Source organism: Physella acuta, unplaced genomic scaffold (assembly GCF_028476545.2).
Source record: "Physella acuta isolate Inbredline_101_S28 unplaced genomic scaffold, ASM2847654v3 ptg001618l, whole genome shotgun sequence".
NCBI classification, from domain to species: Eukaryota; Metazoa; Mollusca; class Gastropoda; family Physidae; genus Physella; species Physella acuta.
In genome coordinates this window covers 270,779-297,959 of record NW_026733132.1, presented here as the reverse complement: position 1 = coordinate 297,959, position 27,181 = coordinate 270,779, and the positions used below count along the sequence as shown (strand labels likewise).

The window sequence follows — 27,181 nt, the reverse complement described above, 5'->3', positions numbered from 1 at the left end:
CAACAATTTGCATTAGGTTTACTCTGATTTTTAACAACCAAGAGCTAAATTATCGACAGCAGTAAAAAAATTATTTGACAGAAGAAAATTAGGCATATTATATAAAGAATCATGCAGATGACTAATAAGGTTTCATGCACAGAAAAAAAAACACATCAAAATACATTAAGTTTTTAAACGATTTATCACACTGGGATAAAACCAAATAATGAAATAAATCTTTTTGTAAGCTTAGGTCTATTAGTATATGCTTCATTTAAAAGAACATTAAAAATCCCAGTTGGGCAAACAAAAGCTAGTTTTTAAAAGTGTTTAATCAATCATGGACAAAATAACAAAGCAGGAAAATCTTTTAGCACACAATGTGTTTCATACATTGGCCAGCCAATTTCCTGTGTATGTTACAGTGTGGTGGTAATTTTGACTGTGGGTTCATTGTAATGTGTTGCTCAAGTTTGTATTGTATATCCTTCTTCTATATGCAATGCTACATAGAGCAAAGAGGCTCACAGACCAAAAAATCTACACCTTCGTTAGTTGTCAAAATATAGCACAATATGTAACTTCTTTGTGATAGCCTGCTCTAGAATGACAAGATAAGTTTATCAAAAACAAAACAAAAAAATAAAAAGTAGTTGGCGCCATTACCGACGTGCAACCAGATGGAACTTTCAATAGACATTGCAGCAGTGGATGCTATTCTTATCTGATAAACAATAGGGTCCCAGTGACAGGATATATCGTAGTTGTCTGAAACTATATTGTGATTACAAAAAGTGAGTGTGTTTATTAGTGTAGTTTGAGTAGGAGTGTTAAAATGTGTGTGAGGGAGTGTGTTTATCATGGGTGAGATTTTGTATGTGTATATGCAAGCTGAATAAGTGTTTATGAGTGTTCCTAAAAATGTGTGAGAGTGCATGTGGATGAATCTATATGTATGAGAGAGACTATGAGCATTCGTATGAATGTGTGTGTATGAGTGTATGTACAAGTAAGTATGTGTTGACAAAGGTCCTCCCCGGAAGCAACCTTTCAAAATTTTGTGCGATTGTGTGAAAGGTGTAGTAATGCATAAGGACAGACCAAATAACTTGCATACTTTCATTAGCATTTCATTATATGTATATATACATTTTTACATGGTTGGATAAATTCAATGGCATTTCAATTATTTTCAATGGGGAAAATTACTTTCAGATACAAGCAATTTGAATACAATATATGTTACGGAATGAATTCAATTTGTATCTTAAGGTACCACTGAATGAGGCCCTTGACATGCTTGGAAGTACACTAAAAACATATAAACACTTGATCTCTTTTCAACATAAACACTATTTTTTTCTCAAATATATACATTTTAAAAGTAAATAGGACAAATGGAGTAAAGTTTACATGTTTTGTGACTATGACTATGATCAAAGATATTAAATTACCTATTTAATATACTACATGATTTTTAAGTAAAAACAAATCATTAGATACAAAGTTTTTAAAATTGAGTTCAATGTCAATTGCTGCAAGAGTGATCACTGCTAATATATATATTTTTTACATGTACAATAAGCCTTTGACCAAGAATTTCAAAATTCAGCTTAAATATATAAGACAAATTTCACCGTGCATGAAATATATATTTACAAATATCCTTTTTTTTCATCCTTTGTTACATTCACATTAAAATGTATAAACGCATGCATAATAATTTTGTATCAAAGAATAATAAAAACAAACAGGTCAATATTGTACAATAAACGCTCACAATTCATCTCAAAAGTTATATATTTTATCAAAATATTCTTTCATTGGAGGGACATAGTAAACGTAAATGTGTTTAAAAGTTTATTAAATGTATTTAACATGATATAATGTTCTTATTTATTGAACACTAAGTTAATTAGTTGAATGTTGTATTTAAACATATGGATAGATTTTTATAATAGATTTTGCTTATTCAAAATAATTGTATTAAAATATTTTTACAATGTTATTTAAAACAAACTTTTACTAAAATCTCAAATATTTCCTTTAGATTTGTAGATTTTTACCAAATGTAAGTAGTTTTCAGTGGTCACGTTATTTAGAATTGGCTCCATCAAATGGGAAAGGAACATAGACATTTTTGTTTAAAGCTTCAACATTACTGTAAACAATGTCATCTCTGTCCAGGTCATTATTCTGAAACTCTTCATCCCCTGAACCATCTAATGACTCATAAATATTAGTTTCATCATCATAGTAGTATGGTTCATCAGATATGCTTTCACTTCCAGTGGCCATTGCTTGACTTAGAGCTGAGCGAGGGACATCATAGGTATATGCCTCATTTTTGTCATGATCCAAGAAGGCTCTTTTTGTAGAGCTGGCTAAAGTTTCATTGCTTCCATCAAAAGTATTCTTTGGTAGTTTTTCTCTATACCTTGATGAAGTTGGTGGAGTATCATATTTATTTTCACCTCTCAGCTGAGAATGACTTTGAGGCAAGAGCCTAGCATCTTGTGCAGCAAGTGATGGTCTGAGACTACTATTATTTTTACAATCATTAATGTCTTCATTGATTGAATTTTTATAGTTACAAAGTGGACGTTTGACTTCTCCATATGATGGATTTTCATAACTTACACTAAAGTCTTCTTCTTTTTCTCTGTTTCTGCGTCTAAAAACATTTAAAAAAAAAACAAGTTAAATATCACTTTATAAAATACACAATATTACCTAGGTGAAAGCTAAAACTGTTTGCTGTAATATATCAGAAAAATGACAAGATAATCTAATGCATAAAATAAAAGTCCTAAGCATTTTGTTATCTTTCTGTCTTATCTCATGCAGTGACTTTTTTCTCTAACAGTTTTGTAAACATCACAGTTTGTCTGGCATGATCAATCAAGACTTTTAATGCCAAATGAAGAATATACTTTTTATCAACCAAATAATTGACTGTAAAATATATCAAATATGTATCACTTTTTTAAAATGTTAGGACCTGAATAAAATATGTACCTTCGTTTGAAAAAAATGAAAAGCACAACTGCCACAAACAGGAGGACTAATACAAAACACACAATCACTGCCAAAGTACCTGTAATCATTTAAAAGATGACAATCAGTGTAAATTTAGAATTAAATATACATTTTAAATCCCTGACTTCCTATTAATCTGGTGGACGAAGAAGATTCAAATCAGAAAGATAGGAGAAGTATTACATAGCAAAATACTCTTGGTAGGACGGAACTGATTGTAAAACAAGGGGCTGAAAAAACAGTGGGCAAAAAGTAGGTCAGGGCTGTAAGGTTTATACAAATAAAACCAATATCAAACCAAGTTACTGACCCCTGCATTTATATTCATTATCTAACTTTTTTTTCTTTGTATTTTTTAATACAGTTTCAATCATCACAAGCTTTTGAGGGCAATCATATGATATAAGCTCACTGGCTTATCAAATTATCCCAGTTTTTGTTTAATATATATGGTAGTATGATGATGCACTTGCATATTATAAACAAGGTTAGTATAAAGGCATTATAGCCTTTCAATACGTGAGTGTAGACTAGAGAGTAAAATGAAGGCAAGCATAATGAATTATATAAATGTTTATCCTGTGCTCTTGATGGTATGTACTAAAACAATATACATAACCAAGAAGATCTCTCAAATGGAAGAGTCAAAATTATCAGTTAACTATGTGTAGAATTTTAAGTGTTTATAATGCTATTGGGTGTCATGGTGTAAATGAAAGTATTTTTTAAATTTTTAGCAGTGAAATTTTGTTTAATTCTAAATCCTGTAATAAACTTGTAATCATAAATCTTTATTGAGTGTAATGTCATATTCTATCAGTTCTGTCCAGCAAGCCAAAGATTTCAACATGCTCCACAAGCAGTGACTGAAACAGGTGTATAAAGTCAAAACAAAGTCACACGACTTACCAGTTCTAAGACTTGAGGTTGTAGGGCTTTGGTCGTGATCTAAAACATAAATTAAAATATTTTAAGTAATGTATTCCATTCAATTACATGAGTATAAAGCCATTCATATTGCAGATATTAAGGGATCCACAGAAGCCACAGAACCTTACAGAGAAGGTGACTGTTACTAAATAGCTGTAAGGAAAAACATCATATGCCACCATCAATCGCTTCACTGTCACACCCAGCCACACAGCAAGAAATAAGCTGGAACCATCACAACAAAATATTACACCTTTTGGTACTGAGAGAACACAGCAAACAGCTCATTACAGGTATTGAAGTAAAAAAGAAAGTGGCAAACAATGTTATTGGGATAATAGAATATCTTAGTGGGAAATATTTTTTAAAGAAATAATAGTTAAAAAATGTACATGAAAATGAAAAGGTAATTTTTTTTTGTTCATAGCAAGGGAAAGCAAAAGTTTCATGAAAATTGCCTAATAAAAAGATATGTTAACTTTTTAAAATTATTAAACACTAAAACAGAAAAACTTATAAATACTTTGTGCCAATACAGCAAGTGGTATTAAGTCTGAAGACCCATTTAGATTCTTCACAGGTGTTGTCATCACATCTTTAACAACTTGAGAAGAAGTTTGCATTGCTGATTGCAAAATTATGACAGTGTCTGGGGTAGTTCCAGGAGATGTGGTAGAAGTAGTGGTTGTCTTAGTTGAATGTGGTGTAGTAGTGGGTGTTGTAGTTGGCTCAGGCAGCATATCTGTTAACATTTTAAAATAGAAAATTTAAGATGTTCTAAAATAGAACCAAAAAATGTGAAACAAAAATCTAGATATTTAAACCCACAAGCTAATTCAATAGGCAAAAATCAAAGACTTAGAAAAACATTTTCAAAAATTTGAAGAGAAAAATGACATAAAACAATCTCTCCTTACTATATTCACAAATAAATGAATATTTTTCTAATAAAGAGCAGTGGTAATCATGCCATTCTCCACCAGCAATTTTCCATCTCATAACAGCACAATCTTCCAGACAGAGAAATGAACAACTTGGTTGACCCTTGGCCCACTTATTGTAACCATCCTTAACCTTTTCACCTAACAAATATATAAATAGTAGAATTTAAAAAATAATTTGTTAGATAAGTAAGAAAAAAAGCAAATACTATTGTCCTTAATTAGAGCATTATTAGAAATTGTAGATAGCTCACTATTTACTTTTTGACTAAGATCAAAGAATTTATTTTATTTATTACTTTTTTTTTATTACTTATTTTTTCTAAATAAAGCTATGAATATAATACCTGTAACCCATCTCCAGTCCATTTCTTTATCACTATCAGATGCACCAATCCAAAGCCCATTTCTAGGCCACCGATAATGAAGTAAGGCCTTGAATAAAAATTTCTGAAGCAAAATAAAAATGTAAATAAAAATCATAATAAAATCTGCAATTTTCTGCCTTTAGTAGGTATGTCAAACGGCCGAAAAAAAATGCCCAGATAAAATAGTTTTTCATTTCATATTTTTCCTATAGCAATAAGCTTAGTACAATTAAAAAGTAAATTTTAAACCCCCTTATTCTGCCTATTTAACTAGCTGCATACCCATGCTCCGCCACGTAAATCTTTTTTAAATGTACCAACTTGGGAACAGAACAAAACTAAACACAACACAAACGAAAACACAAAAGAAAACACAAACACAATGCAAAAAAAAAAAAAAAACGCAAATAAAAACACAAACACAGTGCAAACACAAATGCAAACGTAAAAAAAACACAAATGAAAAAACAAACACTCATAACATAAACACAACTTAAATGCTAACATAAATGCATAGTGCTCACAGTTTAGCACGTGGTGCCTAATCGCACCCTGTCCGAGCACCGGCGGAGGTGCCTGATTCAGTGAATGAATATAAAACCCCCAGCTTGTCCGCAAGCAGAAAGATAGAATAATAATTAGTAAACAGTATAATAATTAGTAAACAGTACGTTCAGTGTATAAAATAAATAAAAGGTACTATTTAAAATATCCGTGTTTTACCTACCATATAGCACTTTATCAATTCATGCATTTTTTTTTCAGAATTTTAAAAATTTACAATAGAGTTTCATGACTAAAACCATTACGCACCTAATGAATGTGATGACGCGTGTATAACAGTGCAGAATAGTTGATTAAAAATTATAATTAGTAAACAGGACGTTTAGTGAATAAAATAAATAAAAGATACCCTTTGATCAATCAATGCTAACTATAATATTCTGTAATATTCCAACAATAATGTCCCGTAACAATAGTGTCCTCTGCAGATTTGCATTCACATTTTGCTAATTATATTATTCCAACAATAATTCCCTCTTGGAGATTTTGCATTCACATTTTTTATTAGCGTGAGTTTAATTTATTTTTAAATTACCTCCCTTGGCAAAATTACAAAACAGTTTCATTAATTCGCTTTTTCGACCCTATTATTATTAAAATGTATCCACTTTTATGGGAATCAAAACGAAAATGATATTTGACATTAATCAGTTTAATATGTTTTAGCAATTTGCGTGTATTTAATAGTTTCTTTACATTATGCGAAAGAGTAAAAACTGTAGCAACTATAAAATAAATTTAAGTCGTTATATAAACAAACCTTACTCTATACAATAGGACACTGTGATGCAAGTGTAAAGCACGACATGTGATGTGTTAACTTTTATGGTTCCAAAATCTATAGCGATGACGGAATGACTGACACACTACCACCAGTCTCATATTATAATACTAATAGTTTCGCTGTCTGTCTATCTATCTATCTGACAAGAACGCTGTAGAGTAAACACAAGCAAAATAAAAACATGCACAGTAATTCGAAAAACGAAGTATGACGCGGTCACATTTAGCATAGAGTAGAAAATAATCTCAAGCACACAGTGTGCACACAGACATATGACGTCATTGATTATCGAGTAAACATTGAAAAAAAAAGGAAATAATTGTGTCTAAATGGTTTGCGTGAAGAGTTTCTTGCATACAATTCTTCGGGTAGGGGCGAAGCCCCACCCCCCGCGTAAGAACGTCTGAGCCCCCCCCCCCTCCCCAACTCAAAAGAAATTTCTTCATCGATACTCTATAATAAAATTACCGCCTAATTAATGTGTCTAATCTAAAAAGTGATTTTCTTGCAATTTCTTTAATGCAATTCTTCGGGTAGTGGCTAAGCGCGACACCAGTGTTTCTTTCAGACTTTTTCCTTCCCGGAGAGGGGTGGGGGTACTTGAAATTTTCGGGGGCGGGGGTAGAATTTTCGGGGAGGGGGCGGACACTGGAAAAAGTATATAATTATATTTCGTTGAATGGGACGGTAGACATGTTTTTTTAAGGGGGGTGGGGGGTGGGGGGGGGGGTGGTGTGTGTGTGGGGGGGGGGGGGGTGGTGTGTGGGGGGTGGGGTGGTTTTCGTTTAGACTTTTTCCTCCCCGGAGAGGGGTGGGGGTACTTGAAATTTTCGGTGGCGGGGGTAGAATTTTCGGAGAGGGGGCGGACACTGGAAAAAGTATATAATTATATTTCGTTGAATGGGACGGTAGACATATGTTTTTTTTTTTTTTGGGGGGGGGGGGTCGGGGGTGGGGGGGGTGTGTGTGTGGGGGGGGGGTTTAGTTTAGAGAAAAGAGACAGCACTATCAGCCTAGCGCCCGTTGTATCCTTCCTCAACGGGCCATTTTTCTCGTTATAGATAGTTGTTGAAATTACATAAAGCGGGAGTGATCTCCCCTAAACTTTCTCGGGGATGGCAACTCGGGATATAGACAGTAGGGTGTAGCCTAAGATTTTAAACTTCATTATTGTTCAAGATGACTTAAACTATTAAAAACTACTTTTATTTACCTTTAATTTGATACCAATTTTATTTATCAAATTTAATCGGTAACCTAGAAAATGATTTGTGAAAAAACGCGTTTGTTTTTAAATGGCAACGATGATATGACGTATTGTCATTGATACGGTTGGTTAGTTTTTAAGGAGTGTTGTTGTGACGCGATTGACTGCCTTTCAGCAGAAATGTGTCGTCTACTAAATTTCTCCCTATTCAAATACACGGCGGGCAAAATGGGCGGGCTTAGTAAAAGTTAGTTAGCTGTTGTCTAGATCGAGTTATTTTTTAAAGGTTTGTTTTTACCCTGCATGATTTTTAAAACATTAATGACATTAGTAGAAAGCAAGTTATAGATTTTAGTTTCTATAGTTTAGAAAAAATTTTCATTGAGTTTAGTATAATATTAAATAAGGGGTCGTCCATAAATGACGTCACACTCGTAGGGGGGGGGGGTCCGTAATTTTGTGACGGCGTGTGACGTCACATTTTTGCATTAACAAAAAGTAATGTTGGAAAACGAATTTTATCCGTTATTTAACGTTTAAGAAAGCTGTTTTAATAAATTGTAATAGGAATTGATTAAAATACTCTATGTTGAGAGAGTTCGGACAAGATTTTGGAAAAATATCGATGTTTTAATTTAAAAAAAATTCAACTGCAATTTTTTTTTTGGGGGGGGGGGGGGAAGGTTGTAGGCTGAGGTGTGACGTCATTTTAGGAGGGGGGTCTGGCTTTTTGTGACGATGTGTGACGGAGGGGAGGGGGGGAAGGTAAAAATCGTCAAAATAGCGTGACGTCATTTATGGATGACCCCTAAAGCAATTCACGTTTGCTTACTTTTACTATGTTCTGCTCGATATTCTCAACGATTAGACCACAATAATATACTAATGGCAAGTTTGCATTAAACACTAATCGTCCATTGTTAAAACCAGACCGGCATCGTTGAATAATACGCAAAAATAACGATTTAAATATTACATTTCTGAAATGACCATGAAACATGGTTAAAAAAACGAATAACGGTATTGTCGTTTTCGGCAGCCATCATTACCATGTAACCATAACGACGGTAAAATAGTTATTTAAATAGTAGTGTATTTTCTACTTTTTAGTGCATTATTACATAAAAGCTTGTTATTAATACGTTTTTATGTTTTTTAAAAAAATATTGCAATTCAATTTAATTATTTAACTCATTGTCGTCAGTCTAGATCGAAACGCCAGAGCGAAAATTCGGGCACTTCTGACAGATTCGGTTCATAGTTGGGACGTGTGTCAAGACGTAAAGACAATGCAACATGACATTAAATTTGACTTAATTGGATGCCTAATTAATTTTTATGAATTAATTAATCTTGTGTCCAAATTAGTAGGCTGTCTTATACAATTATTACGCACTATTATACTCTATTGTAAATTTTGACCACAGCGGAGCTTTGACCATAGGGGGGTTTGACCATAGGGGCTTTGTCCACAGCGGGGCTTTGACCACAACGGGGCTTTGACCAGAAAGGGGGGGGGGGGTTAATTTAATATATAGATTTTAAAATAGAAATTATAAATTGTTATTTGATTTTAATTTGTGATACAATTAATACGATTTTATACATGTTTCATGGGAGTCCATTAATAGAAATTAACGTACTAAAAAAAAAAGTCAAGAACGATATTTTAGTCTCCACATAAAGGCTGGTGCTACGCCTAATAGAATTTATTTTAAATATAAATGGAACACAAATAATGCGACATATAACAAGTTTCTCAAATAAAAATGTAGAAATACTTGAAAATACATAAAGGGAAAGGATAACAAAGGATAAAAAACATGCCGACAGTTTAGTCAAAGTAGTAATACTTGTATGGTTTAGATTACTTGTATTTATACATGATGAATTAACATACTATTACATCCTGCCACAATTTAAAATATCTTTACACAAACTTTTAAAATCAATCATTACAATATATGGACAAAGCGCTTGTTATCAAACACCAGCATTGGACAAACAACCTGTGATCATATACCCTATATGGACAAACCACCTGTGGTCAAAGGCGGACACGGCGTTTGTGATCAAACACTCGTTGACAAACCACCTGTGATCAAAGACCCTCTGCTGAGTAAACACCTGTAGCCAAACCCCCTATGGTCAAAGCCCCGCTGTGGTCAAAGCCCAGCTGTGGTCAAAGCACCTATGGTCAAACCCCCTATGGTCAAAGCACCTGTGGCCAAAGGTCCGCGCACCGGATGTTGCATGTTTTCTTTATCATTATCTGGTTTACATCATGGTGTCACCCCCCCCCCCCCATGTCAGGATTTGTCAACTTTGCTCTTAACAGACTATTTAATTCACTGTAATTAATCATTTAATTAAGTGAAATTATCATTGTTCTGTATATATTTTGCTATTTTTTGCCTTGGTGTCACCCATAGATGGTGTCACCCGGTGCGGTCCGCACCCCGCCCCCTCGCCTCTGGTATACCGTATAGATCTAGATCTACATTTGCATGATTTGTAAAATGTAACTAACAACTTATTTAAGTTATTCTTGATTTACTTCTTAAAAATTGTGTCAAGTTCTCTTGTGTTTTATAGTTATAGGAAAAAACTGTTAAAAATGAAAAATAAATGATGAATTATTCATAATAAACTCCAAAGTTTAATCAAGTTCTCATCTGACGTATACTCCCGACTGCGTTCTTTGCTGTTCGAATCTGGCTGAATGTCTGCCTCTAAGCAGCCATGAATCAACGTATCTTGCAACTGTTATATGTACTAATCTGATAAATAACAGTGAAGATACAGTTGTTGTCATCAATGAACTTCTTGTCGGGATGATAGGATTCATTTGCGAATATCTTCTTTCGGCTTCACTTGAAGAAATTGGGATTGTACTGAGAGCAATTTGTAAAGGAAGTTGTTTATCCGGAATGATATTTTCGATGAGAAATTCACGAAATCCGATAATGATTATTCTTTCGTTTAATTGCAATCTTGTTGACCAGTTTCTAATTTCTGTTTCGCCAAATGTTAAGTGAGTACCAATGTTGTCCGGCCATCGCTTTGTATCGAGCACTGGAGCCCAATATGCCAACTAGTAAGCAACCTTTGTTTAATTGATTCTTGTAGTTTTTGTAAACATTTTTTTTTTTTTGCAGGATCAATGGTACAGTTTTTTGTGTGAAGTGAAACTCCTTTGAAAAGGTTACTATCTAAAACAGAGGCCGCAATTTTATAATAAGGGCCTGGAATAATTTGCCTTTCTTCAAAAATCTGTATAACAACCTTGATTTTTTAATCTGCTCGGTAGATGCCTATGTTGCGCTCTTGCAAATCCAAAGTTAACTCTGACAATGCTCTGCAAACCTTCATACATGCAATGATCTTTTTTTTTTAGTCTCTGGTTGAGTCAAGTTTTGCTTCTTCAAAATATTGTACTAAAACTTCATAATCTTCCCAAACTGCTAAAACAGAACTGAAGCTGGATGCCACCCATCGCGTGCTTAACATTGTTCCAATTTAAACAACTTTCCCTCCAACAAACGAGCACATATTAGCAATTCTCTGCAGATTTTGGGTGAAGAATGATAAACTACATACTGAGAGTTCCAGTCGGTAATTTGCACAATGCCAAACAGAACCGATGGAAATTTTTTTTTTCATGTTTGTCTTGACGCCACTTTTTCTTCCCAACATCACAGCTGCTCCATTACATGCAAGAGAAACTAAGGTCCTTCTTATTTCACAAGTAATGTGATTCACTACATTTATGCAAGCATTGGTTGAATGAAGAATACGGCCCATCTCAACTCCGTTTAGTTCTTGCAAATCTATTTCAGATTGGTTTTATTTTGCTACTTTGTGTGCTGTACGAAAAATCTTTGCAGTTAACTGCCTTTAACAAGTTCTCTATAGATACTGCCGCGGCTTCTGTTAGGATCTTAAGCGCAGCTTTGTGTGCCGCGGTGTCTTTATGATCGAATCATTTCTTTCTTAAAGACATAAGCTGCTGTTGTCGATTCGTACCGAAAAAAAATATTTTATTGTCGACCCATTCGTTCCACACCTTCATTCCCATGTCTGCCTAGACTCCGTGATTGCCAACTATAGTCGATTCAGCTGGATGTAACGTTTTCACTACAGTTTGCATGTTTAGGTCATGGTGTTTCCTCCCCCCTCCCCACCCCGGAATCGTCAATTTGTACTTTAAAAAACTTTTTACCTCTAATTAACCATACATTGAACTGGCAAAAATCATATTTATTCTATATATTTTGCAATTTTTTTTTGTCTTGGTGTCACTCCCCTAAATACGCACCCCCGCACCCGTCTCGCGACGCCCCGGCGGCAAAGTTCCAGCCGGAACTGTAAAAATAAAAGATGCATTTTTTGAGAGATTGTGAACCCCTGCCCTGTTTCTTAAAGGTAAATGTTATAGGCCTATATAGTAATTAAATTTAAAAAACGCGTTGTTCCCCTAAATTTTGATATACATATTTTTTTTATTATGGTGATTTTTTTATTATGGTGATTTTTTATATGTGCAAAAAAATGTTATATTATTTTTTTTTAAGTCGTAACTTTTTTAACACTTGAGATATATCCACTAACTTAGAATCCTGAGTTCCTAACATAACTTTCAAAAAAGCTCTAGAACCTTTTTAAAAAATCAGTTTGACATACCTACCTTTTGCAAACAAATATAAAATGCAATCATGAATTATATATGTGTGCATTATTACCTGAATTCTCTCTTCTTTAATAGTTACAAGGTTCCCCCCCTTGTTATGGCACACATTGTTAGCACCATTCCAAGTTCTTTCATCTGTATGAAACTCATAGCATTTACCCCACTCAGCAGCTTGTAGATAGGCCGTTACCAGATTTTTTGGACAGCGTTCTAAAGATGTATCAATATGTAGAAATTAAAACAGAATGGGATTCATTAAACATCATCTATGCATAATATAAAAATAAAAGGTTAAATGTTTGACAATTTCAATCTGGCATACAACTAAACTGCATAGTAGTGTCAACAGTAAAGCACTCATGTTAAGTGTCATTTAATGGAGAGTGCTTCAATTACTATTGAGGAAATGGTTTCAAAGGTCAGATTTAATGTGGTTCCACATCATTTCCTATTTGTAGGTTAAAGCTGGGCTTTAAAATGAAATGTCAAAGGTTATAATATCCTTACAAAATTTTTAGAGTAGCTAGCGGGCATAAAACTATATATATATATATATATATATATATATATATATATATATATATATATACATACATACATATACATACATATACATACTAACCGGCAGGCCCTCTATGTAAAAAAAGTAAAAGATCGTGACTTGTGTGTTTGTTACGCAGCATATACCAGGCATTGCCCGGGTTGAGGCAATATATTACTTTTCCTATTAAATGTCTATATGCAAATATTAAAGTTTGAGAAAACCAAACATAACCCAAACTGTAACTCTAAACTTCATCCCAAGCAACCAAAACCAAAAATAAACATAAATGCAAACACAAACGCAAGAACAAACGCAAACACATAAAATACAAACGTAAAAAAACGCACACAAAAAAACCACACACACAAGCTCAAACCCTTAACCCATACATATTCTGCTAGCGTCCCACTTATGGGACACTTGTAAAAATAAAATCGATTAAAATTTGTTAAAAACTAGTTAAAACACAAATTATGTTTCATTGTATTTGAAAATGGTTAGACTATTTTAGTTGTGTACGTTTTGTGAAAAAAATTTATTTGGAAAATTGTTATAGCGCCGGCTTTGTAAGACTAGTCGAAATATCGGAAAAAAGAAAACATGCGCACCTGAAAATGTGTATCTTCTAAAATATTAACATTTAAAGTGCAAAATATATTTGCAACTAGTAGCAGTACCATATTTATATCTGATAAAAATTTAAGAGTAACAATTTTTTAAAACTACGTTATATCAAGTGTACAAGAAGCGTCCCATAAGTGGGACGCTAGCAACGAATGGCCCCCTAACCCTCACCACAACCTCAACCATGAACATAAACCAACCCTCACTATAACCTCAAACTAAATTAAGAAATTAGGTCTAAAGAAGTGATAAAATAAATTATAATTCCTAAACCAAACAGCTTTGAAGGTAATTAAAATTAAGTAAAACATGAAATATTTTAAAATATCAAATTATCAAATTTTATTATATCCTCATACCCGTTTTTATTTCAGAATGTTAAATAAATTCTAAATAGGAAAATACATAAATGATAACCTAAATAGCAACGGCGTTGAAACCAGCGCAAAATATTTAAATTACGAGAAAAATGGCCCGTTGAGGAAGGATACAACGGGCGCTAGGCTGATAGTGCTGTCTCTTTTCTCTAAACTAAAACCACCCCACCCCCGACCCCCCCCCCCCCCCAAAAAAAAACACATGTCTACCGTCCCATTCAACGAAATATAATTATATACTTTTTCCAGTGTCCGCCCCCTCTCCGAAAATTCTACCCCCGCCACCGAAAATTTCAAGTACCCCCACCCCTCTCCGGGGAGGAAAAAGTCTAAACGAAAACCACCCCCACACACATCACCCCCCCCCCCACACACCACCCCCCCACCCACCCCCACCCCTAAAAAAACATGTCTACCGTCTCATTCAACGAAATATAATTATATACTTTTTCCAGTGTCCGCCCCCTCCCCGAAAATTCTACCCCCGCCCCCGAAAATTTCAAGTACCCCCACCCCTCTCCGGGGAGGAAAAAGTCTAAACGAAAACCACCACACCCCCCCCCATCCCACCACCCACCCCACCCCCCTAAAAAAAACATGTCTACCGTCCCATTCAACGAAATATAATCATATACTTTTTCCAGTGTCCGCCTCCTCCCCGAAAATTCTACCCCCGCCCCCGAAAATTTCAAGTACCCCCCACCCCTCTCCGGGGAGGAAAAAGTCTGAAAGAAACACTGGTGTAGCGCTTAGCCACTACCCGAAGAATTGCATTAAAGAAATTGCAAGAAAATCACTTTTTAGATTAGACACATTAATTAGGCGGTAATTTTATTATAGAGTATCGTTGAAGAAATTTCTTTTGAGTTGGGGAGGGGGGGGGGGGCTCAGACGTTCTTACGCGGGGGGTGGGGCTTCGCCCCTACCCGAAGAATTGTATGCAAGAAACTCTTCACGCAAACCATTTAGATTAGACAAAATTATTTCCTTTTTTTTTCAATGTTTACTCGATAATCAATGACGTCATATGACTGTGTGCACACTGTGTGCTTGAGATTATTTTCTACTCTATGCTAAATGTGACCGCGTCATACTTCGTTTTTCGAATTACTGTGCATGTTTTTATTTTGCTTGTGTTTTCTCTAGAGCGTTCTTGTCAGATAGATAGACAGACTGCGAAACTATTAGTATTACGAGAAAAATGGCCCGTTGAGGAAGGGTACAACGGGCGCTAGGCTGATAGTGCTGTCTCTTTTCTCTAAACTAAAACCAACCCACCCCCCCCCACACACCACCCCCCACACACCACCCCCACCCCCACCACCCCCCACACCACCCCCACCCCCCCACACACCACCCCCCACCCCCCCCCCCACCCCCAAAACATGTCTACCGTCCCATTCAACGAAATATAATTATATACTTTTTCCAGTGTCCGCCCCCTCCCAGAAAATTCTACCCCCGCCCCCGAAAATTTCAAGTACCCCCACCCCTCTCCGGGGAGGAAAAAGTCTAAATTAAAACCACCCCCCACTCACCCCCCACCCACCCACACACACACCAACCCCCCCCCCCCCCCCACCCCACCCCCCACCCACCCCCTCTAAAAAAACATGTCTACCGTCCCATTCAACGAAATATAATTATATAATTTTTCCAGTGTCCGCCCCCTCCCCGAAAATTCTACACCCGCCCCCGAAAATTTCAAGTACCCCCCACCCCTCTCCGGGGAGGAAAAAGTCTGAAAGAAACACTGGTGTTGCGCTTAGCCACTACGCGAAGAATTGCATTAAAGAAATTGCAAGAAAACCACTTTTTAGATTAGACACATTAATTAGGCGGTAATTTTATTATAGAGTATCGATGAAGAAATTTCTTTTGAGTTGGGGAGGGGGGGGGGGGGGGCTCAGACGTTCTTACGCGGGGGGTGGGGCTTCGCCCCTACACGAAGAATTATATGCAAGAAACTCTTCACGCAAACCATTTTGATTAGACAAAATTTCCTTTTTTTCAATGTTTTCGCGAGAATCAATGACGTCTAATTACTGTGTGCACTCTCTGGTTTGAGATTATGTTCTACTCTATGCTAAATGTGTCGACGTCATATTTCGTTTTTCGAATTACTGTGCATGTTTTTATTTTGCTTGTGTTTTCTCTAGAGCGTTCTTGTCAGACAGAGCGTTCTTGTCAGACAGAGCGTTCTTGTCAGATAGACAGACAGACAGCGAAACTATTAGTATTAATAACGAGAAAAATGGCCCGTTGAGGAAGGATACAACGGGCGCTAGGCTGATAGTGCTGTCTCTTTTCTCTAAACTAAAACCAACCCATCCCCCAAACACACCACCCCCACCCCACCCCCACCCACCCCCACAAAAACATGTCTACCGTCCCATTCAACGAAATATAATTATATACTTTTTCAGTGTCCGCCCCCTCCCCGAAAATTCTACCCCCGCCCCCGAAAATTTCAAGTACCCCCATCCCTCTCCGGGGAGGAAAAAGTCTGAAAGAAACACTGGTGTCGCGCTTATCCACTACGCGAAGAATTGCATTAAAGAAATTGCGAGAAAACCACTTTTTAGATTAGACACAATAATTAGGCGGTAATTTTATTATAGAGTATCGATGAGGAAACCACCCCACCCCACCCCCCCCCCCCCACATAAACCACCCCCACCCCCCACTCCCAAAAAAAAACATGTCTACCGTCTCATTCAACGAAATATAATTATATACTTTTTCCAGTGTCCGCCTCCCTCCGCGAAAATTCTACCCCCGCCCCCGAAAATTTCAATTACCCCCACCCCTCTCCGGGGAGGAAAAAGTCTGAAAGAAACACTGGTGTCGCGCTTAGCCACTACCCGAAGAATTGCATTAAAGAAATTGCAAGACAACCACTTTTTAGATTAGACACATTAATTAGGCGGTAATTTTATTATAGAGTATCGATGAGAAAACCACCCCACCCCACCCCCCCCCCACACACACACCACCCCCACCCCCAAAAAAAACATGTCTACCGTCCCATTCAACGAAATATAATTATATACTTTTTCCAGTGTCCGCCCCCCTCCCCGAAAATTCTACCCCCCGCCCCCGAAAATTTCAATTACCCCACCCCTCTCCGGGGAGGAAAAAGTCTGAAAGAATCACTTGTGTCGCGCTTAGCCACTACCCGAAGAATTGCATTAAAGAAATTGCAAGATTAGACACATTAATTAGGCGGTAATTTTATTATAGAGTATCGATGAAGAAATTTCTTTTGAGATGGGGAGGGGGGGGGGGGGGCTCAGACGTTCTTACGCGGGGGGTGGGGCTTCGCCCCTACCCGAAGAATTATATGCAAGAAACTCTTCACGCAAACCATTTAGATTAGACAAAATTTCCTTTTTTATTCAATGTTTACGCGAGAATCAATGACGTCATATTACTGTGTGCACTCTCTGGTTTGAGATTATGTTCTACTCTGTGCTAAATGTGTCGACGTCATATTTCGTTTTCGTTTTACTGTGAAGGTTTTTAATTTCCTTGTCTTTTCTCTAGAGCGTTCTTGTCAGACAGATAGATAGATAGATAGATAGATAGATAGATAGATAGATAGATAGATAGATAGATAGATAGATAGATAGATATAGATAGATAGATAGATAGATAGATAGATAGATAGATAGATAGATAGATAGATAGATAGATAGATAGATAGATAGATAGATAGATAGATAGATAGATAGATAGATAGATAGATAGATAGACAGACAGCGAAACTATTAGTATTAACGAGAAAAATGGCCCGTTGAGGAAGGATACACCGGGCGCTAGGTTGATAGTGCTGTCTCTTTTCTCTAAACTAAAACCAACCCACCCCCTCACACACACCACCCCCCACCCCACCCACCACCCCCCAACCCCACCCCCACCCCACCCCCACAAAAACATGTCTACCGTCCCATTCAACGAAATATTATTATATACTTTTTCCAGTGTCCGCCCCCTCCCCGAAAATTCTACCCCCGCCCCCGAAATAGTTGTTTTTTTTTATCGAAAACATGTATAAATTGTATCCTTATTACAAAAATGCCGCACTGTTTTGTGCGCAGTTTTCCGCAGTCACGTGATAAGAATAGGGGATAGGGATAGGGGTGGATAGATGTCAGGTTATGATTATGGTTAGAATTATGTATATTGTTTGTGGGTTTGTCGCTTATACATTTGCCTCCAATGACAATACAATAACATCTTTATATATATATATATATATATATATATATATATATATATATATATATATATATATATATATATATATATATATATATATATATATATATATATATATATATATATATATATATATATATATATATATATATCGATATTAAATTAGTCATTACAATTTCATTAAAAGTAATTAACCGCACGATTACTCAAGTCAATTTTAAAAGTGGAGATAATAAACACTCGCGATAGCCCGAACAAGCTAGCCGACACTCTAAGCTGCATTTACCCAAACACCTCAAATAATTTCACATAGAAAGTTGCGACATAGTAATGGAGTGTATGTTATGTCGTCGTACTCCAACCCCCCCCCCCCCCCCCCCCCCCACCAAAGAAGACTGATTTTTACACAACATATTCTTTTCATACAAAGATTATTCAACAGCCTCAATGTGAATGAATGATTTAAGGATCGGGTGAACAGTGAAAAATAGAGAGAATTTTACGCCGAGTGTAAGCCAGGGACATACACCGTGGTGGATACTAACTTTTTACACTTTAAATATGAGCCTAACTTATTTTTCCCAACATGTTGCAAATACCTACAAAGACCTGTGTTTAGACCAACTATCTCTTTACAGAAGTACTATATAAGACACCCTTCCCCAAGTAAAACAAGTTCTAACGCTTTTCCTTCGTGTCACTTCACGACAAAATCAGCCAATCAATACAATTGTAAGCGGCGATAAGTAAATCATAAGGCTTTGAGGATAGTTACTAAAACGGTGAACATGCACAGTTCGTAAAATTAAAGCATGGTAGTTTCTTATATAAAATACGCCACATCATTTGAAACAAGCGAAAATAAATAACATGAAGATACACGTTGTGTATTTTCGTAAAAGCAAAAATATTTGGGTAAATATAAAATATCAATATTTATCGATTTATGTTGCTAGGCAAGATCGAGTTCTTTCCTTTGATACGCATTACATTGTAGAATCTTTTATCTTCTACGAATCAACTAGCATTTGATTTGCTAATAGCCTCCAGTAGCCCAAAATGGCCGGATGTATGGATGTGAGCAGACCCAAATGAACATCTGTAATAATAGTTTCGCTGTCAGACTAAATTTTCTGGCAGGGGGCGGACACTGGTGAAAGTAAATTTTCTATATAAATTATATTTCGTTGAATGGGACGGTAGATGTGCTTTGGTGGGGGGGGGGGGGGGGGGGGGGGGGGGGACGACAAGTAGAGTAGCCTAAAAGAAACTCTAAATGCGACTTTTGTCATGATCGAGATTAGGTGCAAGGTTTAGGGGTATGGCTACGACTATATTTAATATCAATGTGCAGTAACTACGATAACTACCGATTCTGGATAAAAATCCGTTTTCATGTCACTTTTAGTTTCCGCTTAAATTTGATTACGGTGGTGATTTTGTTTTTACTTTCTCGTATATACGTAGTATAGAGAAAGTATTGTAATCGTGCAAAAAAAAAAAATCGAGATTTTTACAAATCTCGACGTTTTACACCTCACTGATACGGAAAAACATAATTTTGCAATCTTGTCCGTATGTCTGTGTGTGTGTGTGTGTCTGTGTGTGTGTCTGTGTGTCCGTGTGTAAACACGATAACTTGAGTACCGTTACAGCTAGGTTGATGAAATTTCATATATAAGTATTATATCAAAATCGTAGATCCGTATCAACTTTTGAGCGATTTCCGACAACCGGAAGTGGTACTTTTTCTACTTTGAATTTTTCAAAAGCCTATAACTTGAGTACTATTTCAGATAGATAAATGAAATTTCACATGTAAGTAAAAGATCTAATTCTCTACCTTCTGTTAAATTTTGAGTAATTTCCGTTGACCGGAAGTAGTAATTTACGCTACTTCCGATTTCTCAAAAAACTAATGTAAATTTATTAAGTACTAATACTATTGCGCACTATTATACACACCTTTATTAGGCGTTCGCTTGGTGAGCAATTGTTTTTTACTGAGATTCTATTCTATTTTTAAAAGTTTCAGTATTTAAAATGGATTAAAAATCATAACTATATCCCCAGTTACCATCCCCTGTTGTTTTATATAAGAATATTCGAGAAAGTTTAGGGGAGATCACTACCGGTTTATTTAGTTTAGAGAAGAGAGACAGCACTATCAACCTAGCGCCCGTTGTATCCTTCCTCAACGGGCCATTTAACGGGTGCAATTTTTGCTATCTCGTGAGCGCTATGGCGCTTATAAGTTCGCCGGAGCCCCCGCAGGGTTCTATTTGGTGCCCTAGGTAATCCTGTGAACACCATGGCGCCTACATTAGTTTTAAAGAGCCAGGGCAGTACGCGGCGCCTCAGCAATAGTGTAATCGAGTGGTCCCGAGAGCGCCCCTCTATGTCCCTGACAACTGGACGGTCACTAAAGTCTGTTCCACCTCTCTATTACGGTAGTTTAAAACCCGTGCCCCGATAAATATGATCCAAACGCAGGCATTGTTTACATTTAAATAACTCAGCTTTAGGAAACAAGGTCACAAGAATATAATATTAGTGACGCAATGATGACACTCTCTTAAAATATTACGTCATTCTTTCTTCTATCCCCGCGGGGACGAGTACGCTAATATATCTAACCGTAATTTGTTTTTACAACTTAACTGGTTCTATGAGTCGTGTGTGTTTTGACCACCGCCTAACCCCTGAGACTGACTCACCAAACCCTTGGGTTTCGAACTAATCCAGGTTAAGAACCACTGCAATAAGCACTGTAAGTTTCATAAAAGCTTGTAAAAACCCGAGTCAACCAAGCCCACAGTGACACGGACAGGTTCCAAAGTCCCTGAACTAAGCGTGTTACACGGACCGGGTACTTTCTGTTTCGGTTATAAAAGGTGCTGTGTAAATAGTAGGTAATTGGGTTATTAGCCAAGGCCACCTTTCATAGAAAATAAAAAAATAAAGCAGATGCAAACGTAGTATGCTGTAAATTTGAAGCAAAATTGGTATTCACATTACAGTACAAAAAAATCAGATGAAGTGGCGAAGCAAAAAGAAAATAATAGAAGACAAACAATGGCAAAATATTAAAAAACTAAATATCGTCGGTCTTGTGAAATGCCAATTTTTTAATCTCTTGACTGGAGTACAAATCGTTAATTTAGATCTATAAAGATAAAATTCTGAAAGAAAATTGTTATAGCAACTAGTAGCCTAAAACGTTTTTAATAATGTACAAATGTCACTAATGACTAGCCATGTTTTAAAAACGATATGTTGGCTTATCTCTGCAATACGTGGGGCCTACTATTAGGTAGGTTAGCCTATTTATTTCTTCGATAAATGGCAATTAGTTATTCTTTTAATAATCTGAATGACACCCCCCCCCCCACCTCCAACTTTCTTGCATTACTGAAGATTTGGGGGGGGGGGGGGGGGCTTTTTTGCCAATTAAAATCAGAAGAATTTACACTAGATAAACTAGTTGATAAACGTTATCACTTATAAAAGAAACCAAGAAAACAACAGCATAAAACAAAAAAAAAATGTCTCACAAATTGGAGTCTCACTATTTACTCGCAAGCCAGCAATTGACTAGCACTTTACCGCCTGGCCATTTTGAGTTTGCATCTTACCAAGACCCTAATAATATTATAGAATTTAGGCCATAGAAGATTATAATTTATAAATATTAAATATAATTTATAAATTCTAGGCTTAGGCTACATCAAAATTAAATAAAAGACTATTTTTAAAATTGTTAAGGGCATGGGCGGGTGTACTTTTCGTCATAAATCCATTAAATCATCGATTTCCCACTTTTACTTGATCTATACAGAATAACCATAGTTGATTCTAAAAATGACATTGTTATGACCCTAAAACATTATTTATTTATGAAAAACCGGGTTCAAAGTAGTGTGTACAGGGTCATTTGTTTGATGTTTTGGTAAAAATAGCCATTTTTCTACCTAGAAAAGTACTATTAGGCTTAGCGGAAGCCTAATGTGCTTCATATCAATGGAAGGGCCATGACATCCTTTCTTTAATTGTTCTAAAATTAAAGGATCAATCAAAATACCTATTTTAATATGATTATTTTTCTACGTCATAAAGTTGTTTATTTTACTCAGTCGGGTTTTTCCGGTATCAAATTTTTAACCTCAATTTTTTCATTGGCATTCAATGCGGAAGCTAGTTAGCGATCGGTCGTTTTGCTTCGGAAGTAAACATTCCCTTAGTTTCACAGCGTTGCTAAGTTTGATCTAGTTTTGTATCTCTAAGCTTCTGTGAAATATTTACATTATTTTAACATATGATTATTTCAATTAAATATACTAATATACTATTAACAGTTTAGATTAATATGTGTGAATTGTCATAAGCAGTGAGACGATTTAATTTGTTTCTCTTTCGATAATGGGTAGAACAAAACACTCGCTAAAAATAGATACACACATCTAACTAATTTACTAAAGTAAGGGCGCGTCCAAATGATGCAGATGCAATATGCACATTTACCAAGAAACTGCGGCAATGTAAGACAGTTTTTACAGGCAGAAGAAAGCACTGTTACATCTAATACTGGTAGTGCTAATTGTAAACCACAGCCATGCAGAATTATTGTCGACTGTGATTTGCTTTTTGATGTTATCAATACATTTCCTTTCCCAGAGTGTAACTGTGATGTAGTGGCTACTATTTATGAAAAAAGTGTAAAGCGTTTGCTTCAAGCATGGTGTGGCAGTAATAAAAATGTTGTAAACCGTAAGAATACAACTGCGAAAGAATCCAGAACAAGGCCATTTACAATAAACAAAGACATCGTCTTATCATAATTGGCTTTAGACCTGAGACCATGCAAAATATACTGCTGTTTTTGCGATAGCAGAATTCAATTTTGGACCCATGCATGCTATGGCATTGCTGTCAAAAGAAGGATACCATAGTCGAAGACTCTGTGAAGGACGCCAAAAAAGACACCTTGACAACAGCTTTACTACAGCTCTATGTAAAACAAAGAGCGACAGAAAAAAGGAAACTAACAGCTGAAAAAGCTCAGAAGCAATATATTCAGCAGCACCATACTTCAGGCTATAAATGTGGTAGATTTTAGTGACATACAGCGGTAAATTTTCATTTTTTGCAACATTTTGTTGATTTTTTGCGTTTTTCTCAGTTTGATGTTTTTTTTGTACCATTGTTGAAATAACTTTGTTAATAATTATCAAAACTGAACTAAATTTGCTTCAGTTAAATTCAAATTTATTCAAATTTATTCAAACAACGGTTACAATTGTAGGCACAAAGGCCTTTTTTCACATTGGCAGTTTAAACAAATAAAACAATTCAATAACACATAGCAGTAACACATAGCACTAAAAATGTGGAATAAAGAAACAATGGTACATAGTTATCATACACAATGAGATAAAAAAGAGAATATAATAGATGAATGAGAAATGTTACAATGAGTCAGTTAGGTCATTAAATAATTTTAGTTTTAGTTTAGATTTGAATATATTTTCAGATCTAGATAGCTTTATTTTATTAGGAAGATTGTTCCACAAATTAGAACCAGAGTAGGCGAAGCTATGTTTTTGGAAAAAGGTTGAATAAGGGAATGGTAAATTAAGACGACGATTTAATTTTATGTTAAAAGAAAATAGATCTGATAAGTAAGAGGGGGCTGTTTCGTGGAATATTTTATATAAGAAAATTGATTTAGTATATATTATCTTTTTATTTAATGGAAGTATTTTAGTAGTAAGAAAAGAATCCAGACTACTAGACAAGCCAGTAACCAGTTTTATAGCCCTTTTTTGTAAAGAAAGAAGAGGACGCTGCTTATTTATAAAGCTGCCGCTCCACACTACAGAAGCATAATCCAACCTGGATTGAATAAAAGCCTCATAAAAAACCAGCCTGCTCCTATAGTTACTCTGTATGTATGTTCAAATAAAACTGACAGAACACTTTTGGAATTTTATTAAAAAAAAAAATTTGTATTGTTGAAATAGTGAAAAAATTGGACGAAGTAATGTAATTTTTACAGTAATGTATGGGGGAAAACAAGTTAAAAAAAAAACTATCTTCTTTTTTGAAAATGTAATGTGTCTCCAGACTATAGGCCTATTAAGTTTTCATGAAATTCGTTTTCAATAAAATCCAATATGAATATGGCCATCACCAAGGCAACAGACTACAGAGGATTTTAAAAATTAAAAAAAATATGTGTAGGGGCCTATGCTTAGCTTTTTGAGTTATAACTATTAGCCAAGTATTACATCTTTATGGAAATAAGGAAGTTGGTACTCCCCACCTGCTCATGCCTTTAGTCGTAAGGTTAAAAACTCAAAAAGTTACCTGTAGAGAGTCCTTGTGCAACTTCTAAATCCAATGAGAAGATAAAGAAAATAAGCAATCTTGACAGCAACAAATTAGATTGTCCATCAAAGCAAAAGTTTAAAAAGGATGCCTTTGACTTCCTGGGCATCTTCTTAGCTTTCTGATTAAATCTATTCTAGTCTCAGATAATTTTAATAATTTTATTTAGGCCTATCAATAGTATCATGTAGCCTACCTAAAATCCTAAATGATAGATCTAGATTACTTATGTTACTTATGTTACTTATGATAATAATGATGATATGATTACTTTCTTAATTTCTAGATCTAGATATCTAGGGCCTAATCATTAATTAATTAATTAATCACTTAGATTTAGTGACTAAAAACGAATCAAATCACTAATCTTAACTAGAATCTAGTCTAGATCTAGGTCTCTAGATCTAGACTAGTTACTAGTTAGTAGTGTATTTTACTATTTACTAGATCTAGATTCTAGATTCTCATTTGTTATAATCTATAACGTCATTACTTCCGCAAAAACGAAAGAAAAACACAATAGCTGGTGACCGTCGATTTAGTAAGACTAGATCTAGATTAAATCATTAAATCAAATAACTGAAATAGTCACTTGGGCCTAGGATATTCGTATTTCATTTATTGTTTCTGTCTCGGTGCTTAAACCAAATGTGAGTAATCTGTGAAGGCGATGTTTATTTATGAATGAGGTTAATGCGCTCATGCGCAGAAGCATTGCCTGTTATCCAGCTTTGGGAATACTAGACTAGGCCTAGGCCCTACTAGATCTAGATCTAGTACTAGATCTATGCCTAGAACATTTCCGCGAAGAACAAAAGTAAAACCGAAAACTACTAAAACAAACTGAAAAACATTCAAGGTTCTTAAACGAGCGTGAAGTAGCGTGTGAAGAGAATTTTTTAAAAATTCAAACAAAACCGGCGCTATATGTCATGGATCTTAGTTATGGGATGTAGGTTTGTCTACACTACTTCCCAGACGCACATGAGAGAGCTGTATTTAAGCATTTAGTGTACATATAACCAATAGTGAGTTGGCGGCTCGGTGCGCTCTCGTTATACTTCCACAAGGCTGTCGTGTGCAATCCATGCTCCAGTTTAGTTATCCTATATAGTAACCCACCGTGTTCCTGCTATAGGGTTTATTTGCATTACAGAGCCCAGGGCGAACTATCAATTTAGCTAGTTAGTTACGTAAGCGAAAAAGTACCCTCCCTCCTCAAACACCAATGTTTCACTAAATGGATGTAGAAAACAGCTAAATAAGCACGTAAAACCAAGTGTCATTCTGTTTTCTTAACTTTGTGTGTAATTTAGAATGAGCATTTAGAAAAAATCTACCCCATTTGGCGACCCCAAGAGCTGGCGCCCGGGTTAGCCGCCCCATCCGCCCTCCCCCAGCTACACCTCTGCGAACGCACTGTCATAAAGTAGGCCTACCCTAGAGAAAAAGTGTCATTTTGGTGGCTCATGGAGAGGGGTATAATCAGTATAATCTCCTAACAACCAATGTCTAAGCCACTGTGTTAAAGGTTAAGTTAACTTCTAAGACAAGCCTTATCGATAATTGTTGTAATGCACAGGGTTTAACACTAATACACTAGACCTTTTAACATATTGAATAATAATGGGGTCATCCATAAATGACATCACGCTTTTTTGGACGATTTTTACCTCCCCCTCCCCTCCATCACACATCGTCACAAAAAACCAGACCCCCTCCCCTAAAATGACGTCACACATCAGCCTACAACCCCCCTCAAAATTGCAGTTGAATTTTTCTTAAAACATCGATGTTTTTCCAAAATCTTGTCTGAACTCTGTCAACATAGAGTATTTTAATCAATTCCTATTACAGTTTATTAAAACAGTTTCCTATAATGCAAAATAAGGGCTAAAACTCGTTTTCCAACATTGCTTTTATTTATGTAATGCAAAAGTGTGACGTCACACCATCTAAACCCCCCTCACACACCGTCACAAAATTACGCCCCCCCCCCCAGAGTTTCTTCCAGGCATCTCTTCGGGGGGGGGGGGGGCAAAGCCCCCCCCCCCCCGAAATTTTTTTACCGCCCCCCCCCCCCCCCCGAACGAAATGAAATTTATATAATTTATATAGAAAATATATACTTTTAACAGTGTCCGCCCCCCCCCCGAAGAAAGTTTACCGCCCCCCCCCCCCGAAGATTTCAAGTGCCCCCCCCCCCCGGAGAAAAAAGTCTGGAAGAAACACTGCGCCCCCCCCCTCATGAGTGTGACGTCATTTATGGACGACCCTTATGCCTTATTGAATCTAATATTAAAAAAGTACGTGTTATTATATTAAAACTTGAATGGCTATGAAGGCGGAGTGTAAAAATACATTTGCCGGGGAAAAAATATTTTTATTTTTAATATTGATTACAAATACAATTAGATCTATAACTTATCTTTATTTAAAGACGCCCTAGTACTAGAATATAGATCTAGATCTATAACTTATTAAACTGTTGGTTGTTTTTTTTTTTTAATTTGGCAATTCTAA

At 35.9% G+C, this 27,181-nt stretch overlaps 1 protein-coding gene across 8 annotated transcripts; it reads right to left on the bottom strand.

Moving 5' to 3' along the window:
- On the bottom strand, positions 1 to 25,449 carry LOC131929357 (uncharacterized). 8 transcript variants are annotated; one of them, XM_059285489.1, is made up of 9 exons: positions 25,152 to 25,449; positions 24,638 to 24,862; positions 12,558 to 12,715; positions 5,240 to 5,342; positions 4,869 to 5,033; positions 4,475 to 4,693; positions 3,931 to 3,969; positions 3,001 to 3,079; positions 1 to 2,656 (listed from the first exon to the last, which is right to left on the bottom strand). In XM_059285489.1, exons 2-9 carry the CDS (start codon positions 24,765 to 24,767, stop codon positions 2,077 to 2,079), a joined length of 1,473 nt encoding a protein of 490 aa, XP_059141472.1. In that variant the 5' UTR covers positions 24,768 to 24,862; positions 25,152 to 25,449; the 3' UTR covers positions 1 to 2,076. The 8 variants fall into 8 exon arrangements, with proteins under 8 accessions (XP_059141472.1, XP_059141473.1, XP_059141475.1 ...); XM_059285490.1 differs by having other exon boundaries at positions 24,638 to 24,799; XM_059285492.1 differs by having other exon boundaries at positions 24,638 to 24,794.
- Between the last annotated feature and the right edge of the window lie 1,732 nt (positions 25,450 to 27,181).

Coding starts and splice junctions, on each gene's coding strand:
- LOC131929357 (XM_059285488.1), bottom strand. CDS start 25,276: ATGAAATACGAATATCCTAGGCCCAA. Junction 3,970..4,474: donor ACTTGCTGTATTGGCACAAA/GTATTTATAAGT, acceptor TTTATGTTTTAG/ATCACGACCAAAGCCCTACA. Junction 2,657..3,000: donor TTCATTTTTTTCAAACGAAG/GTACATATTTTA, acceptor AAATGTTTTTAG/ACGCAGAAACAGAGAAAAAG.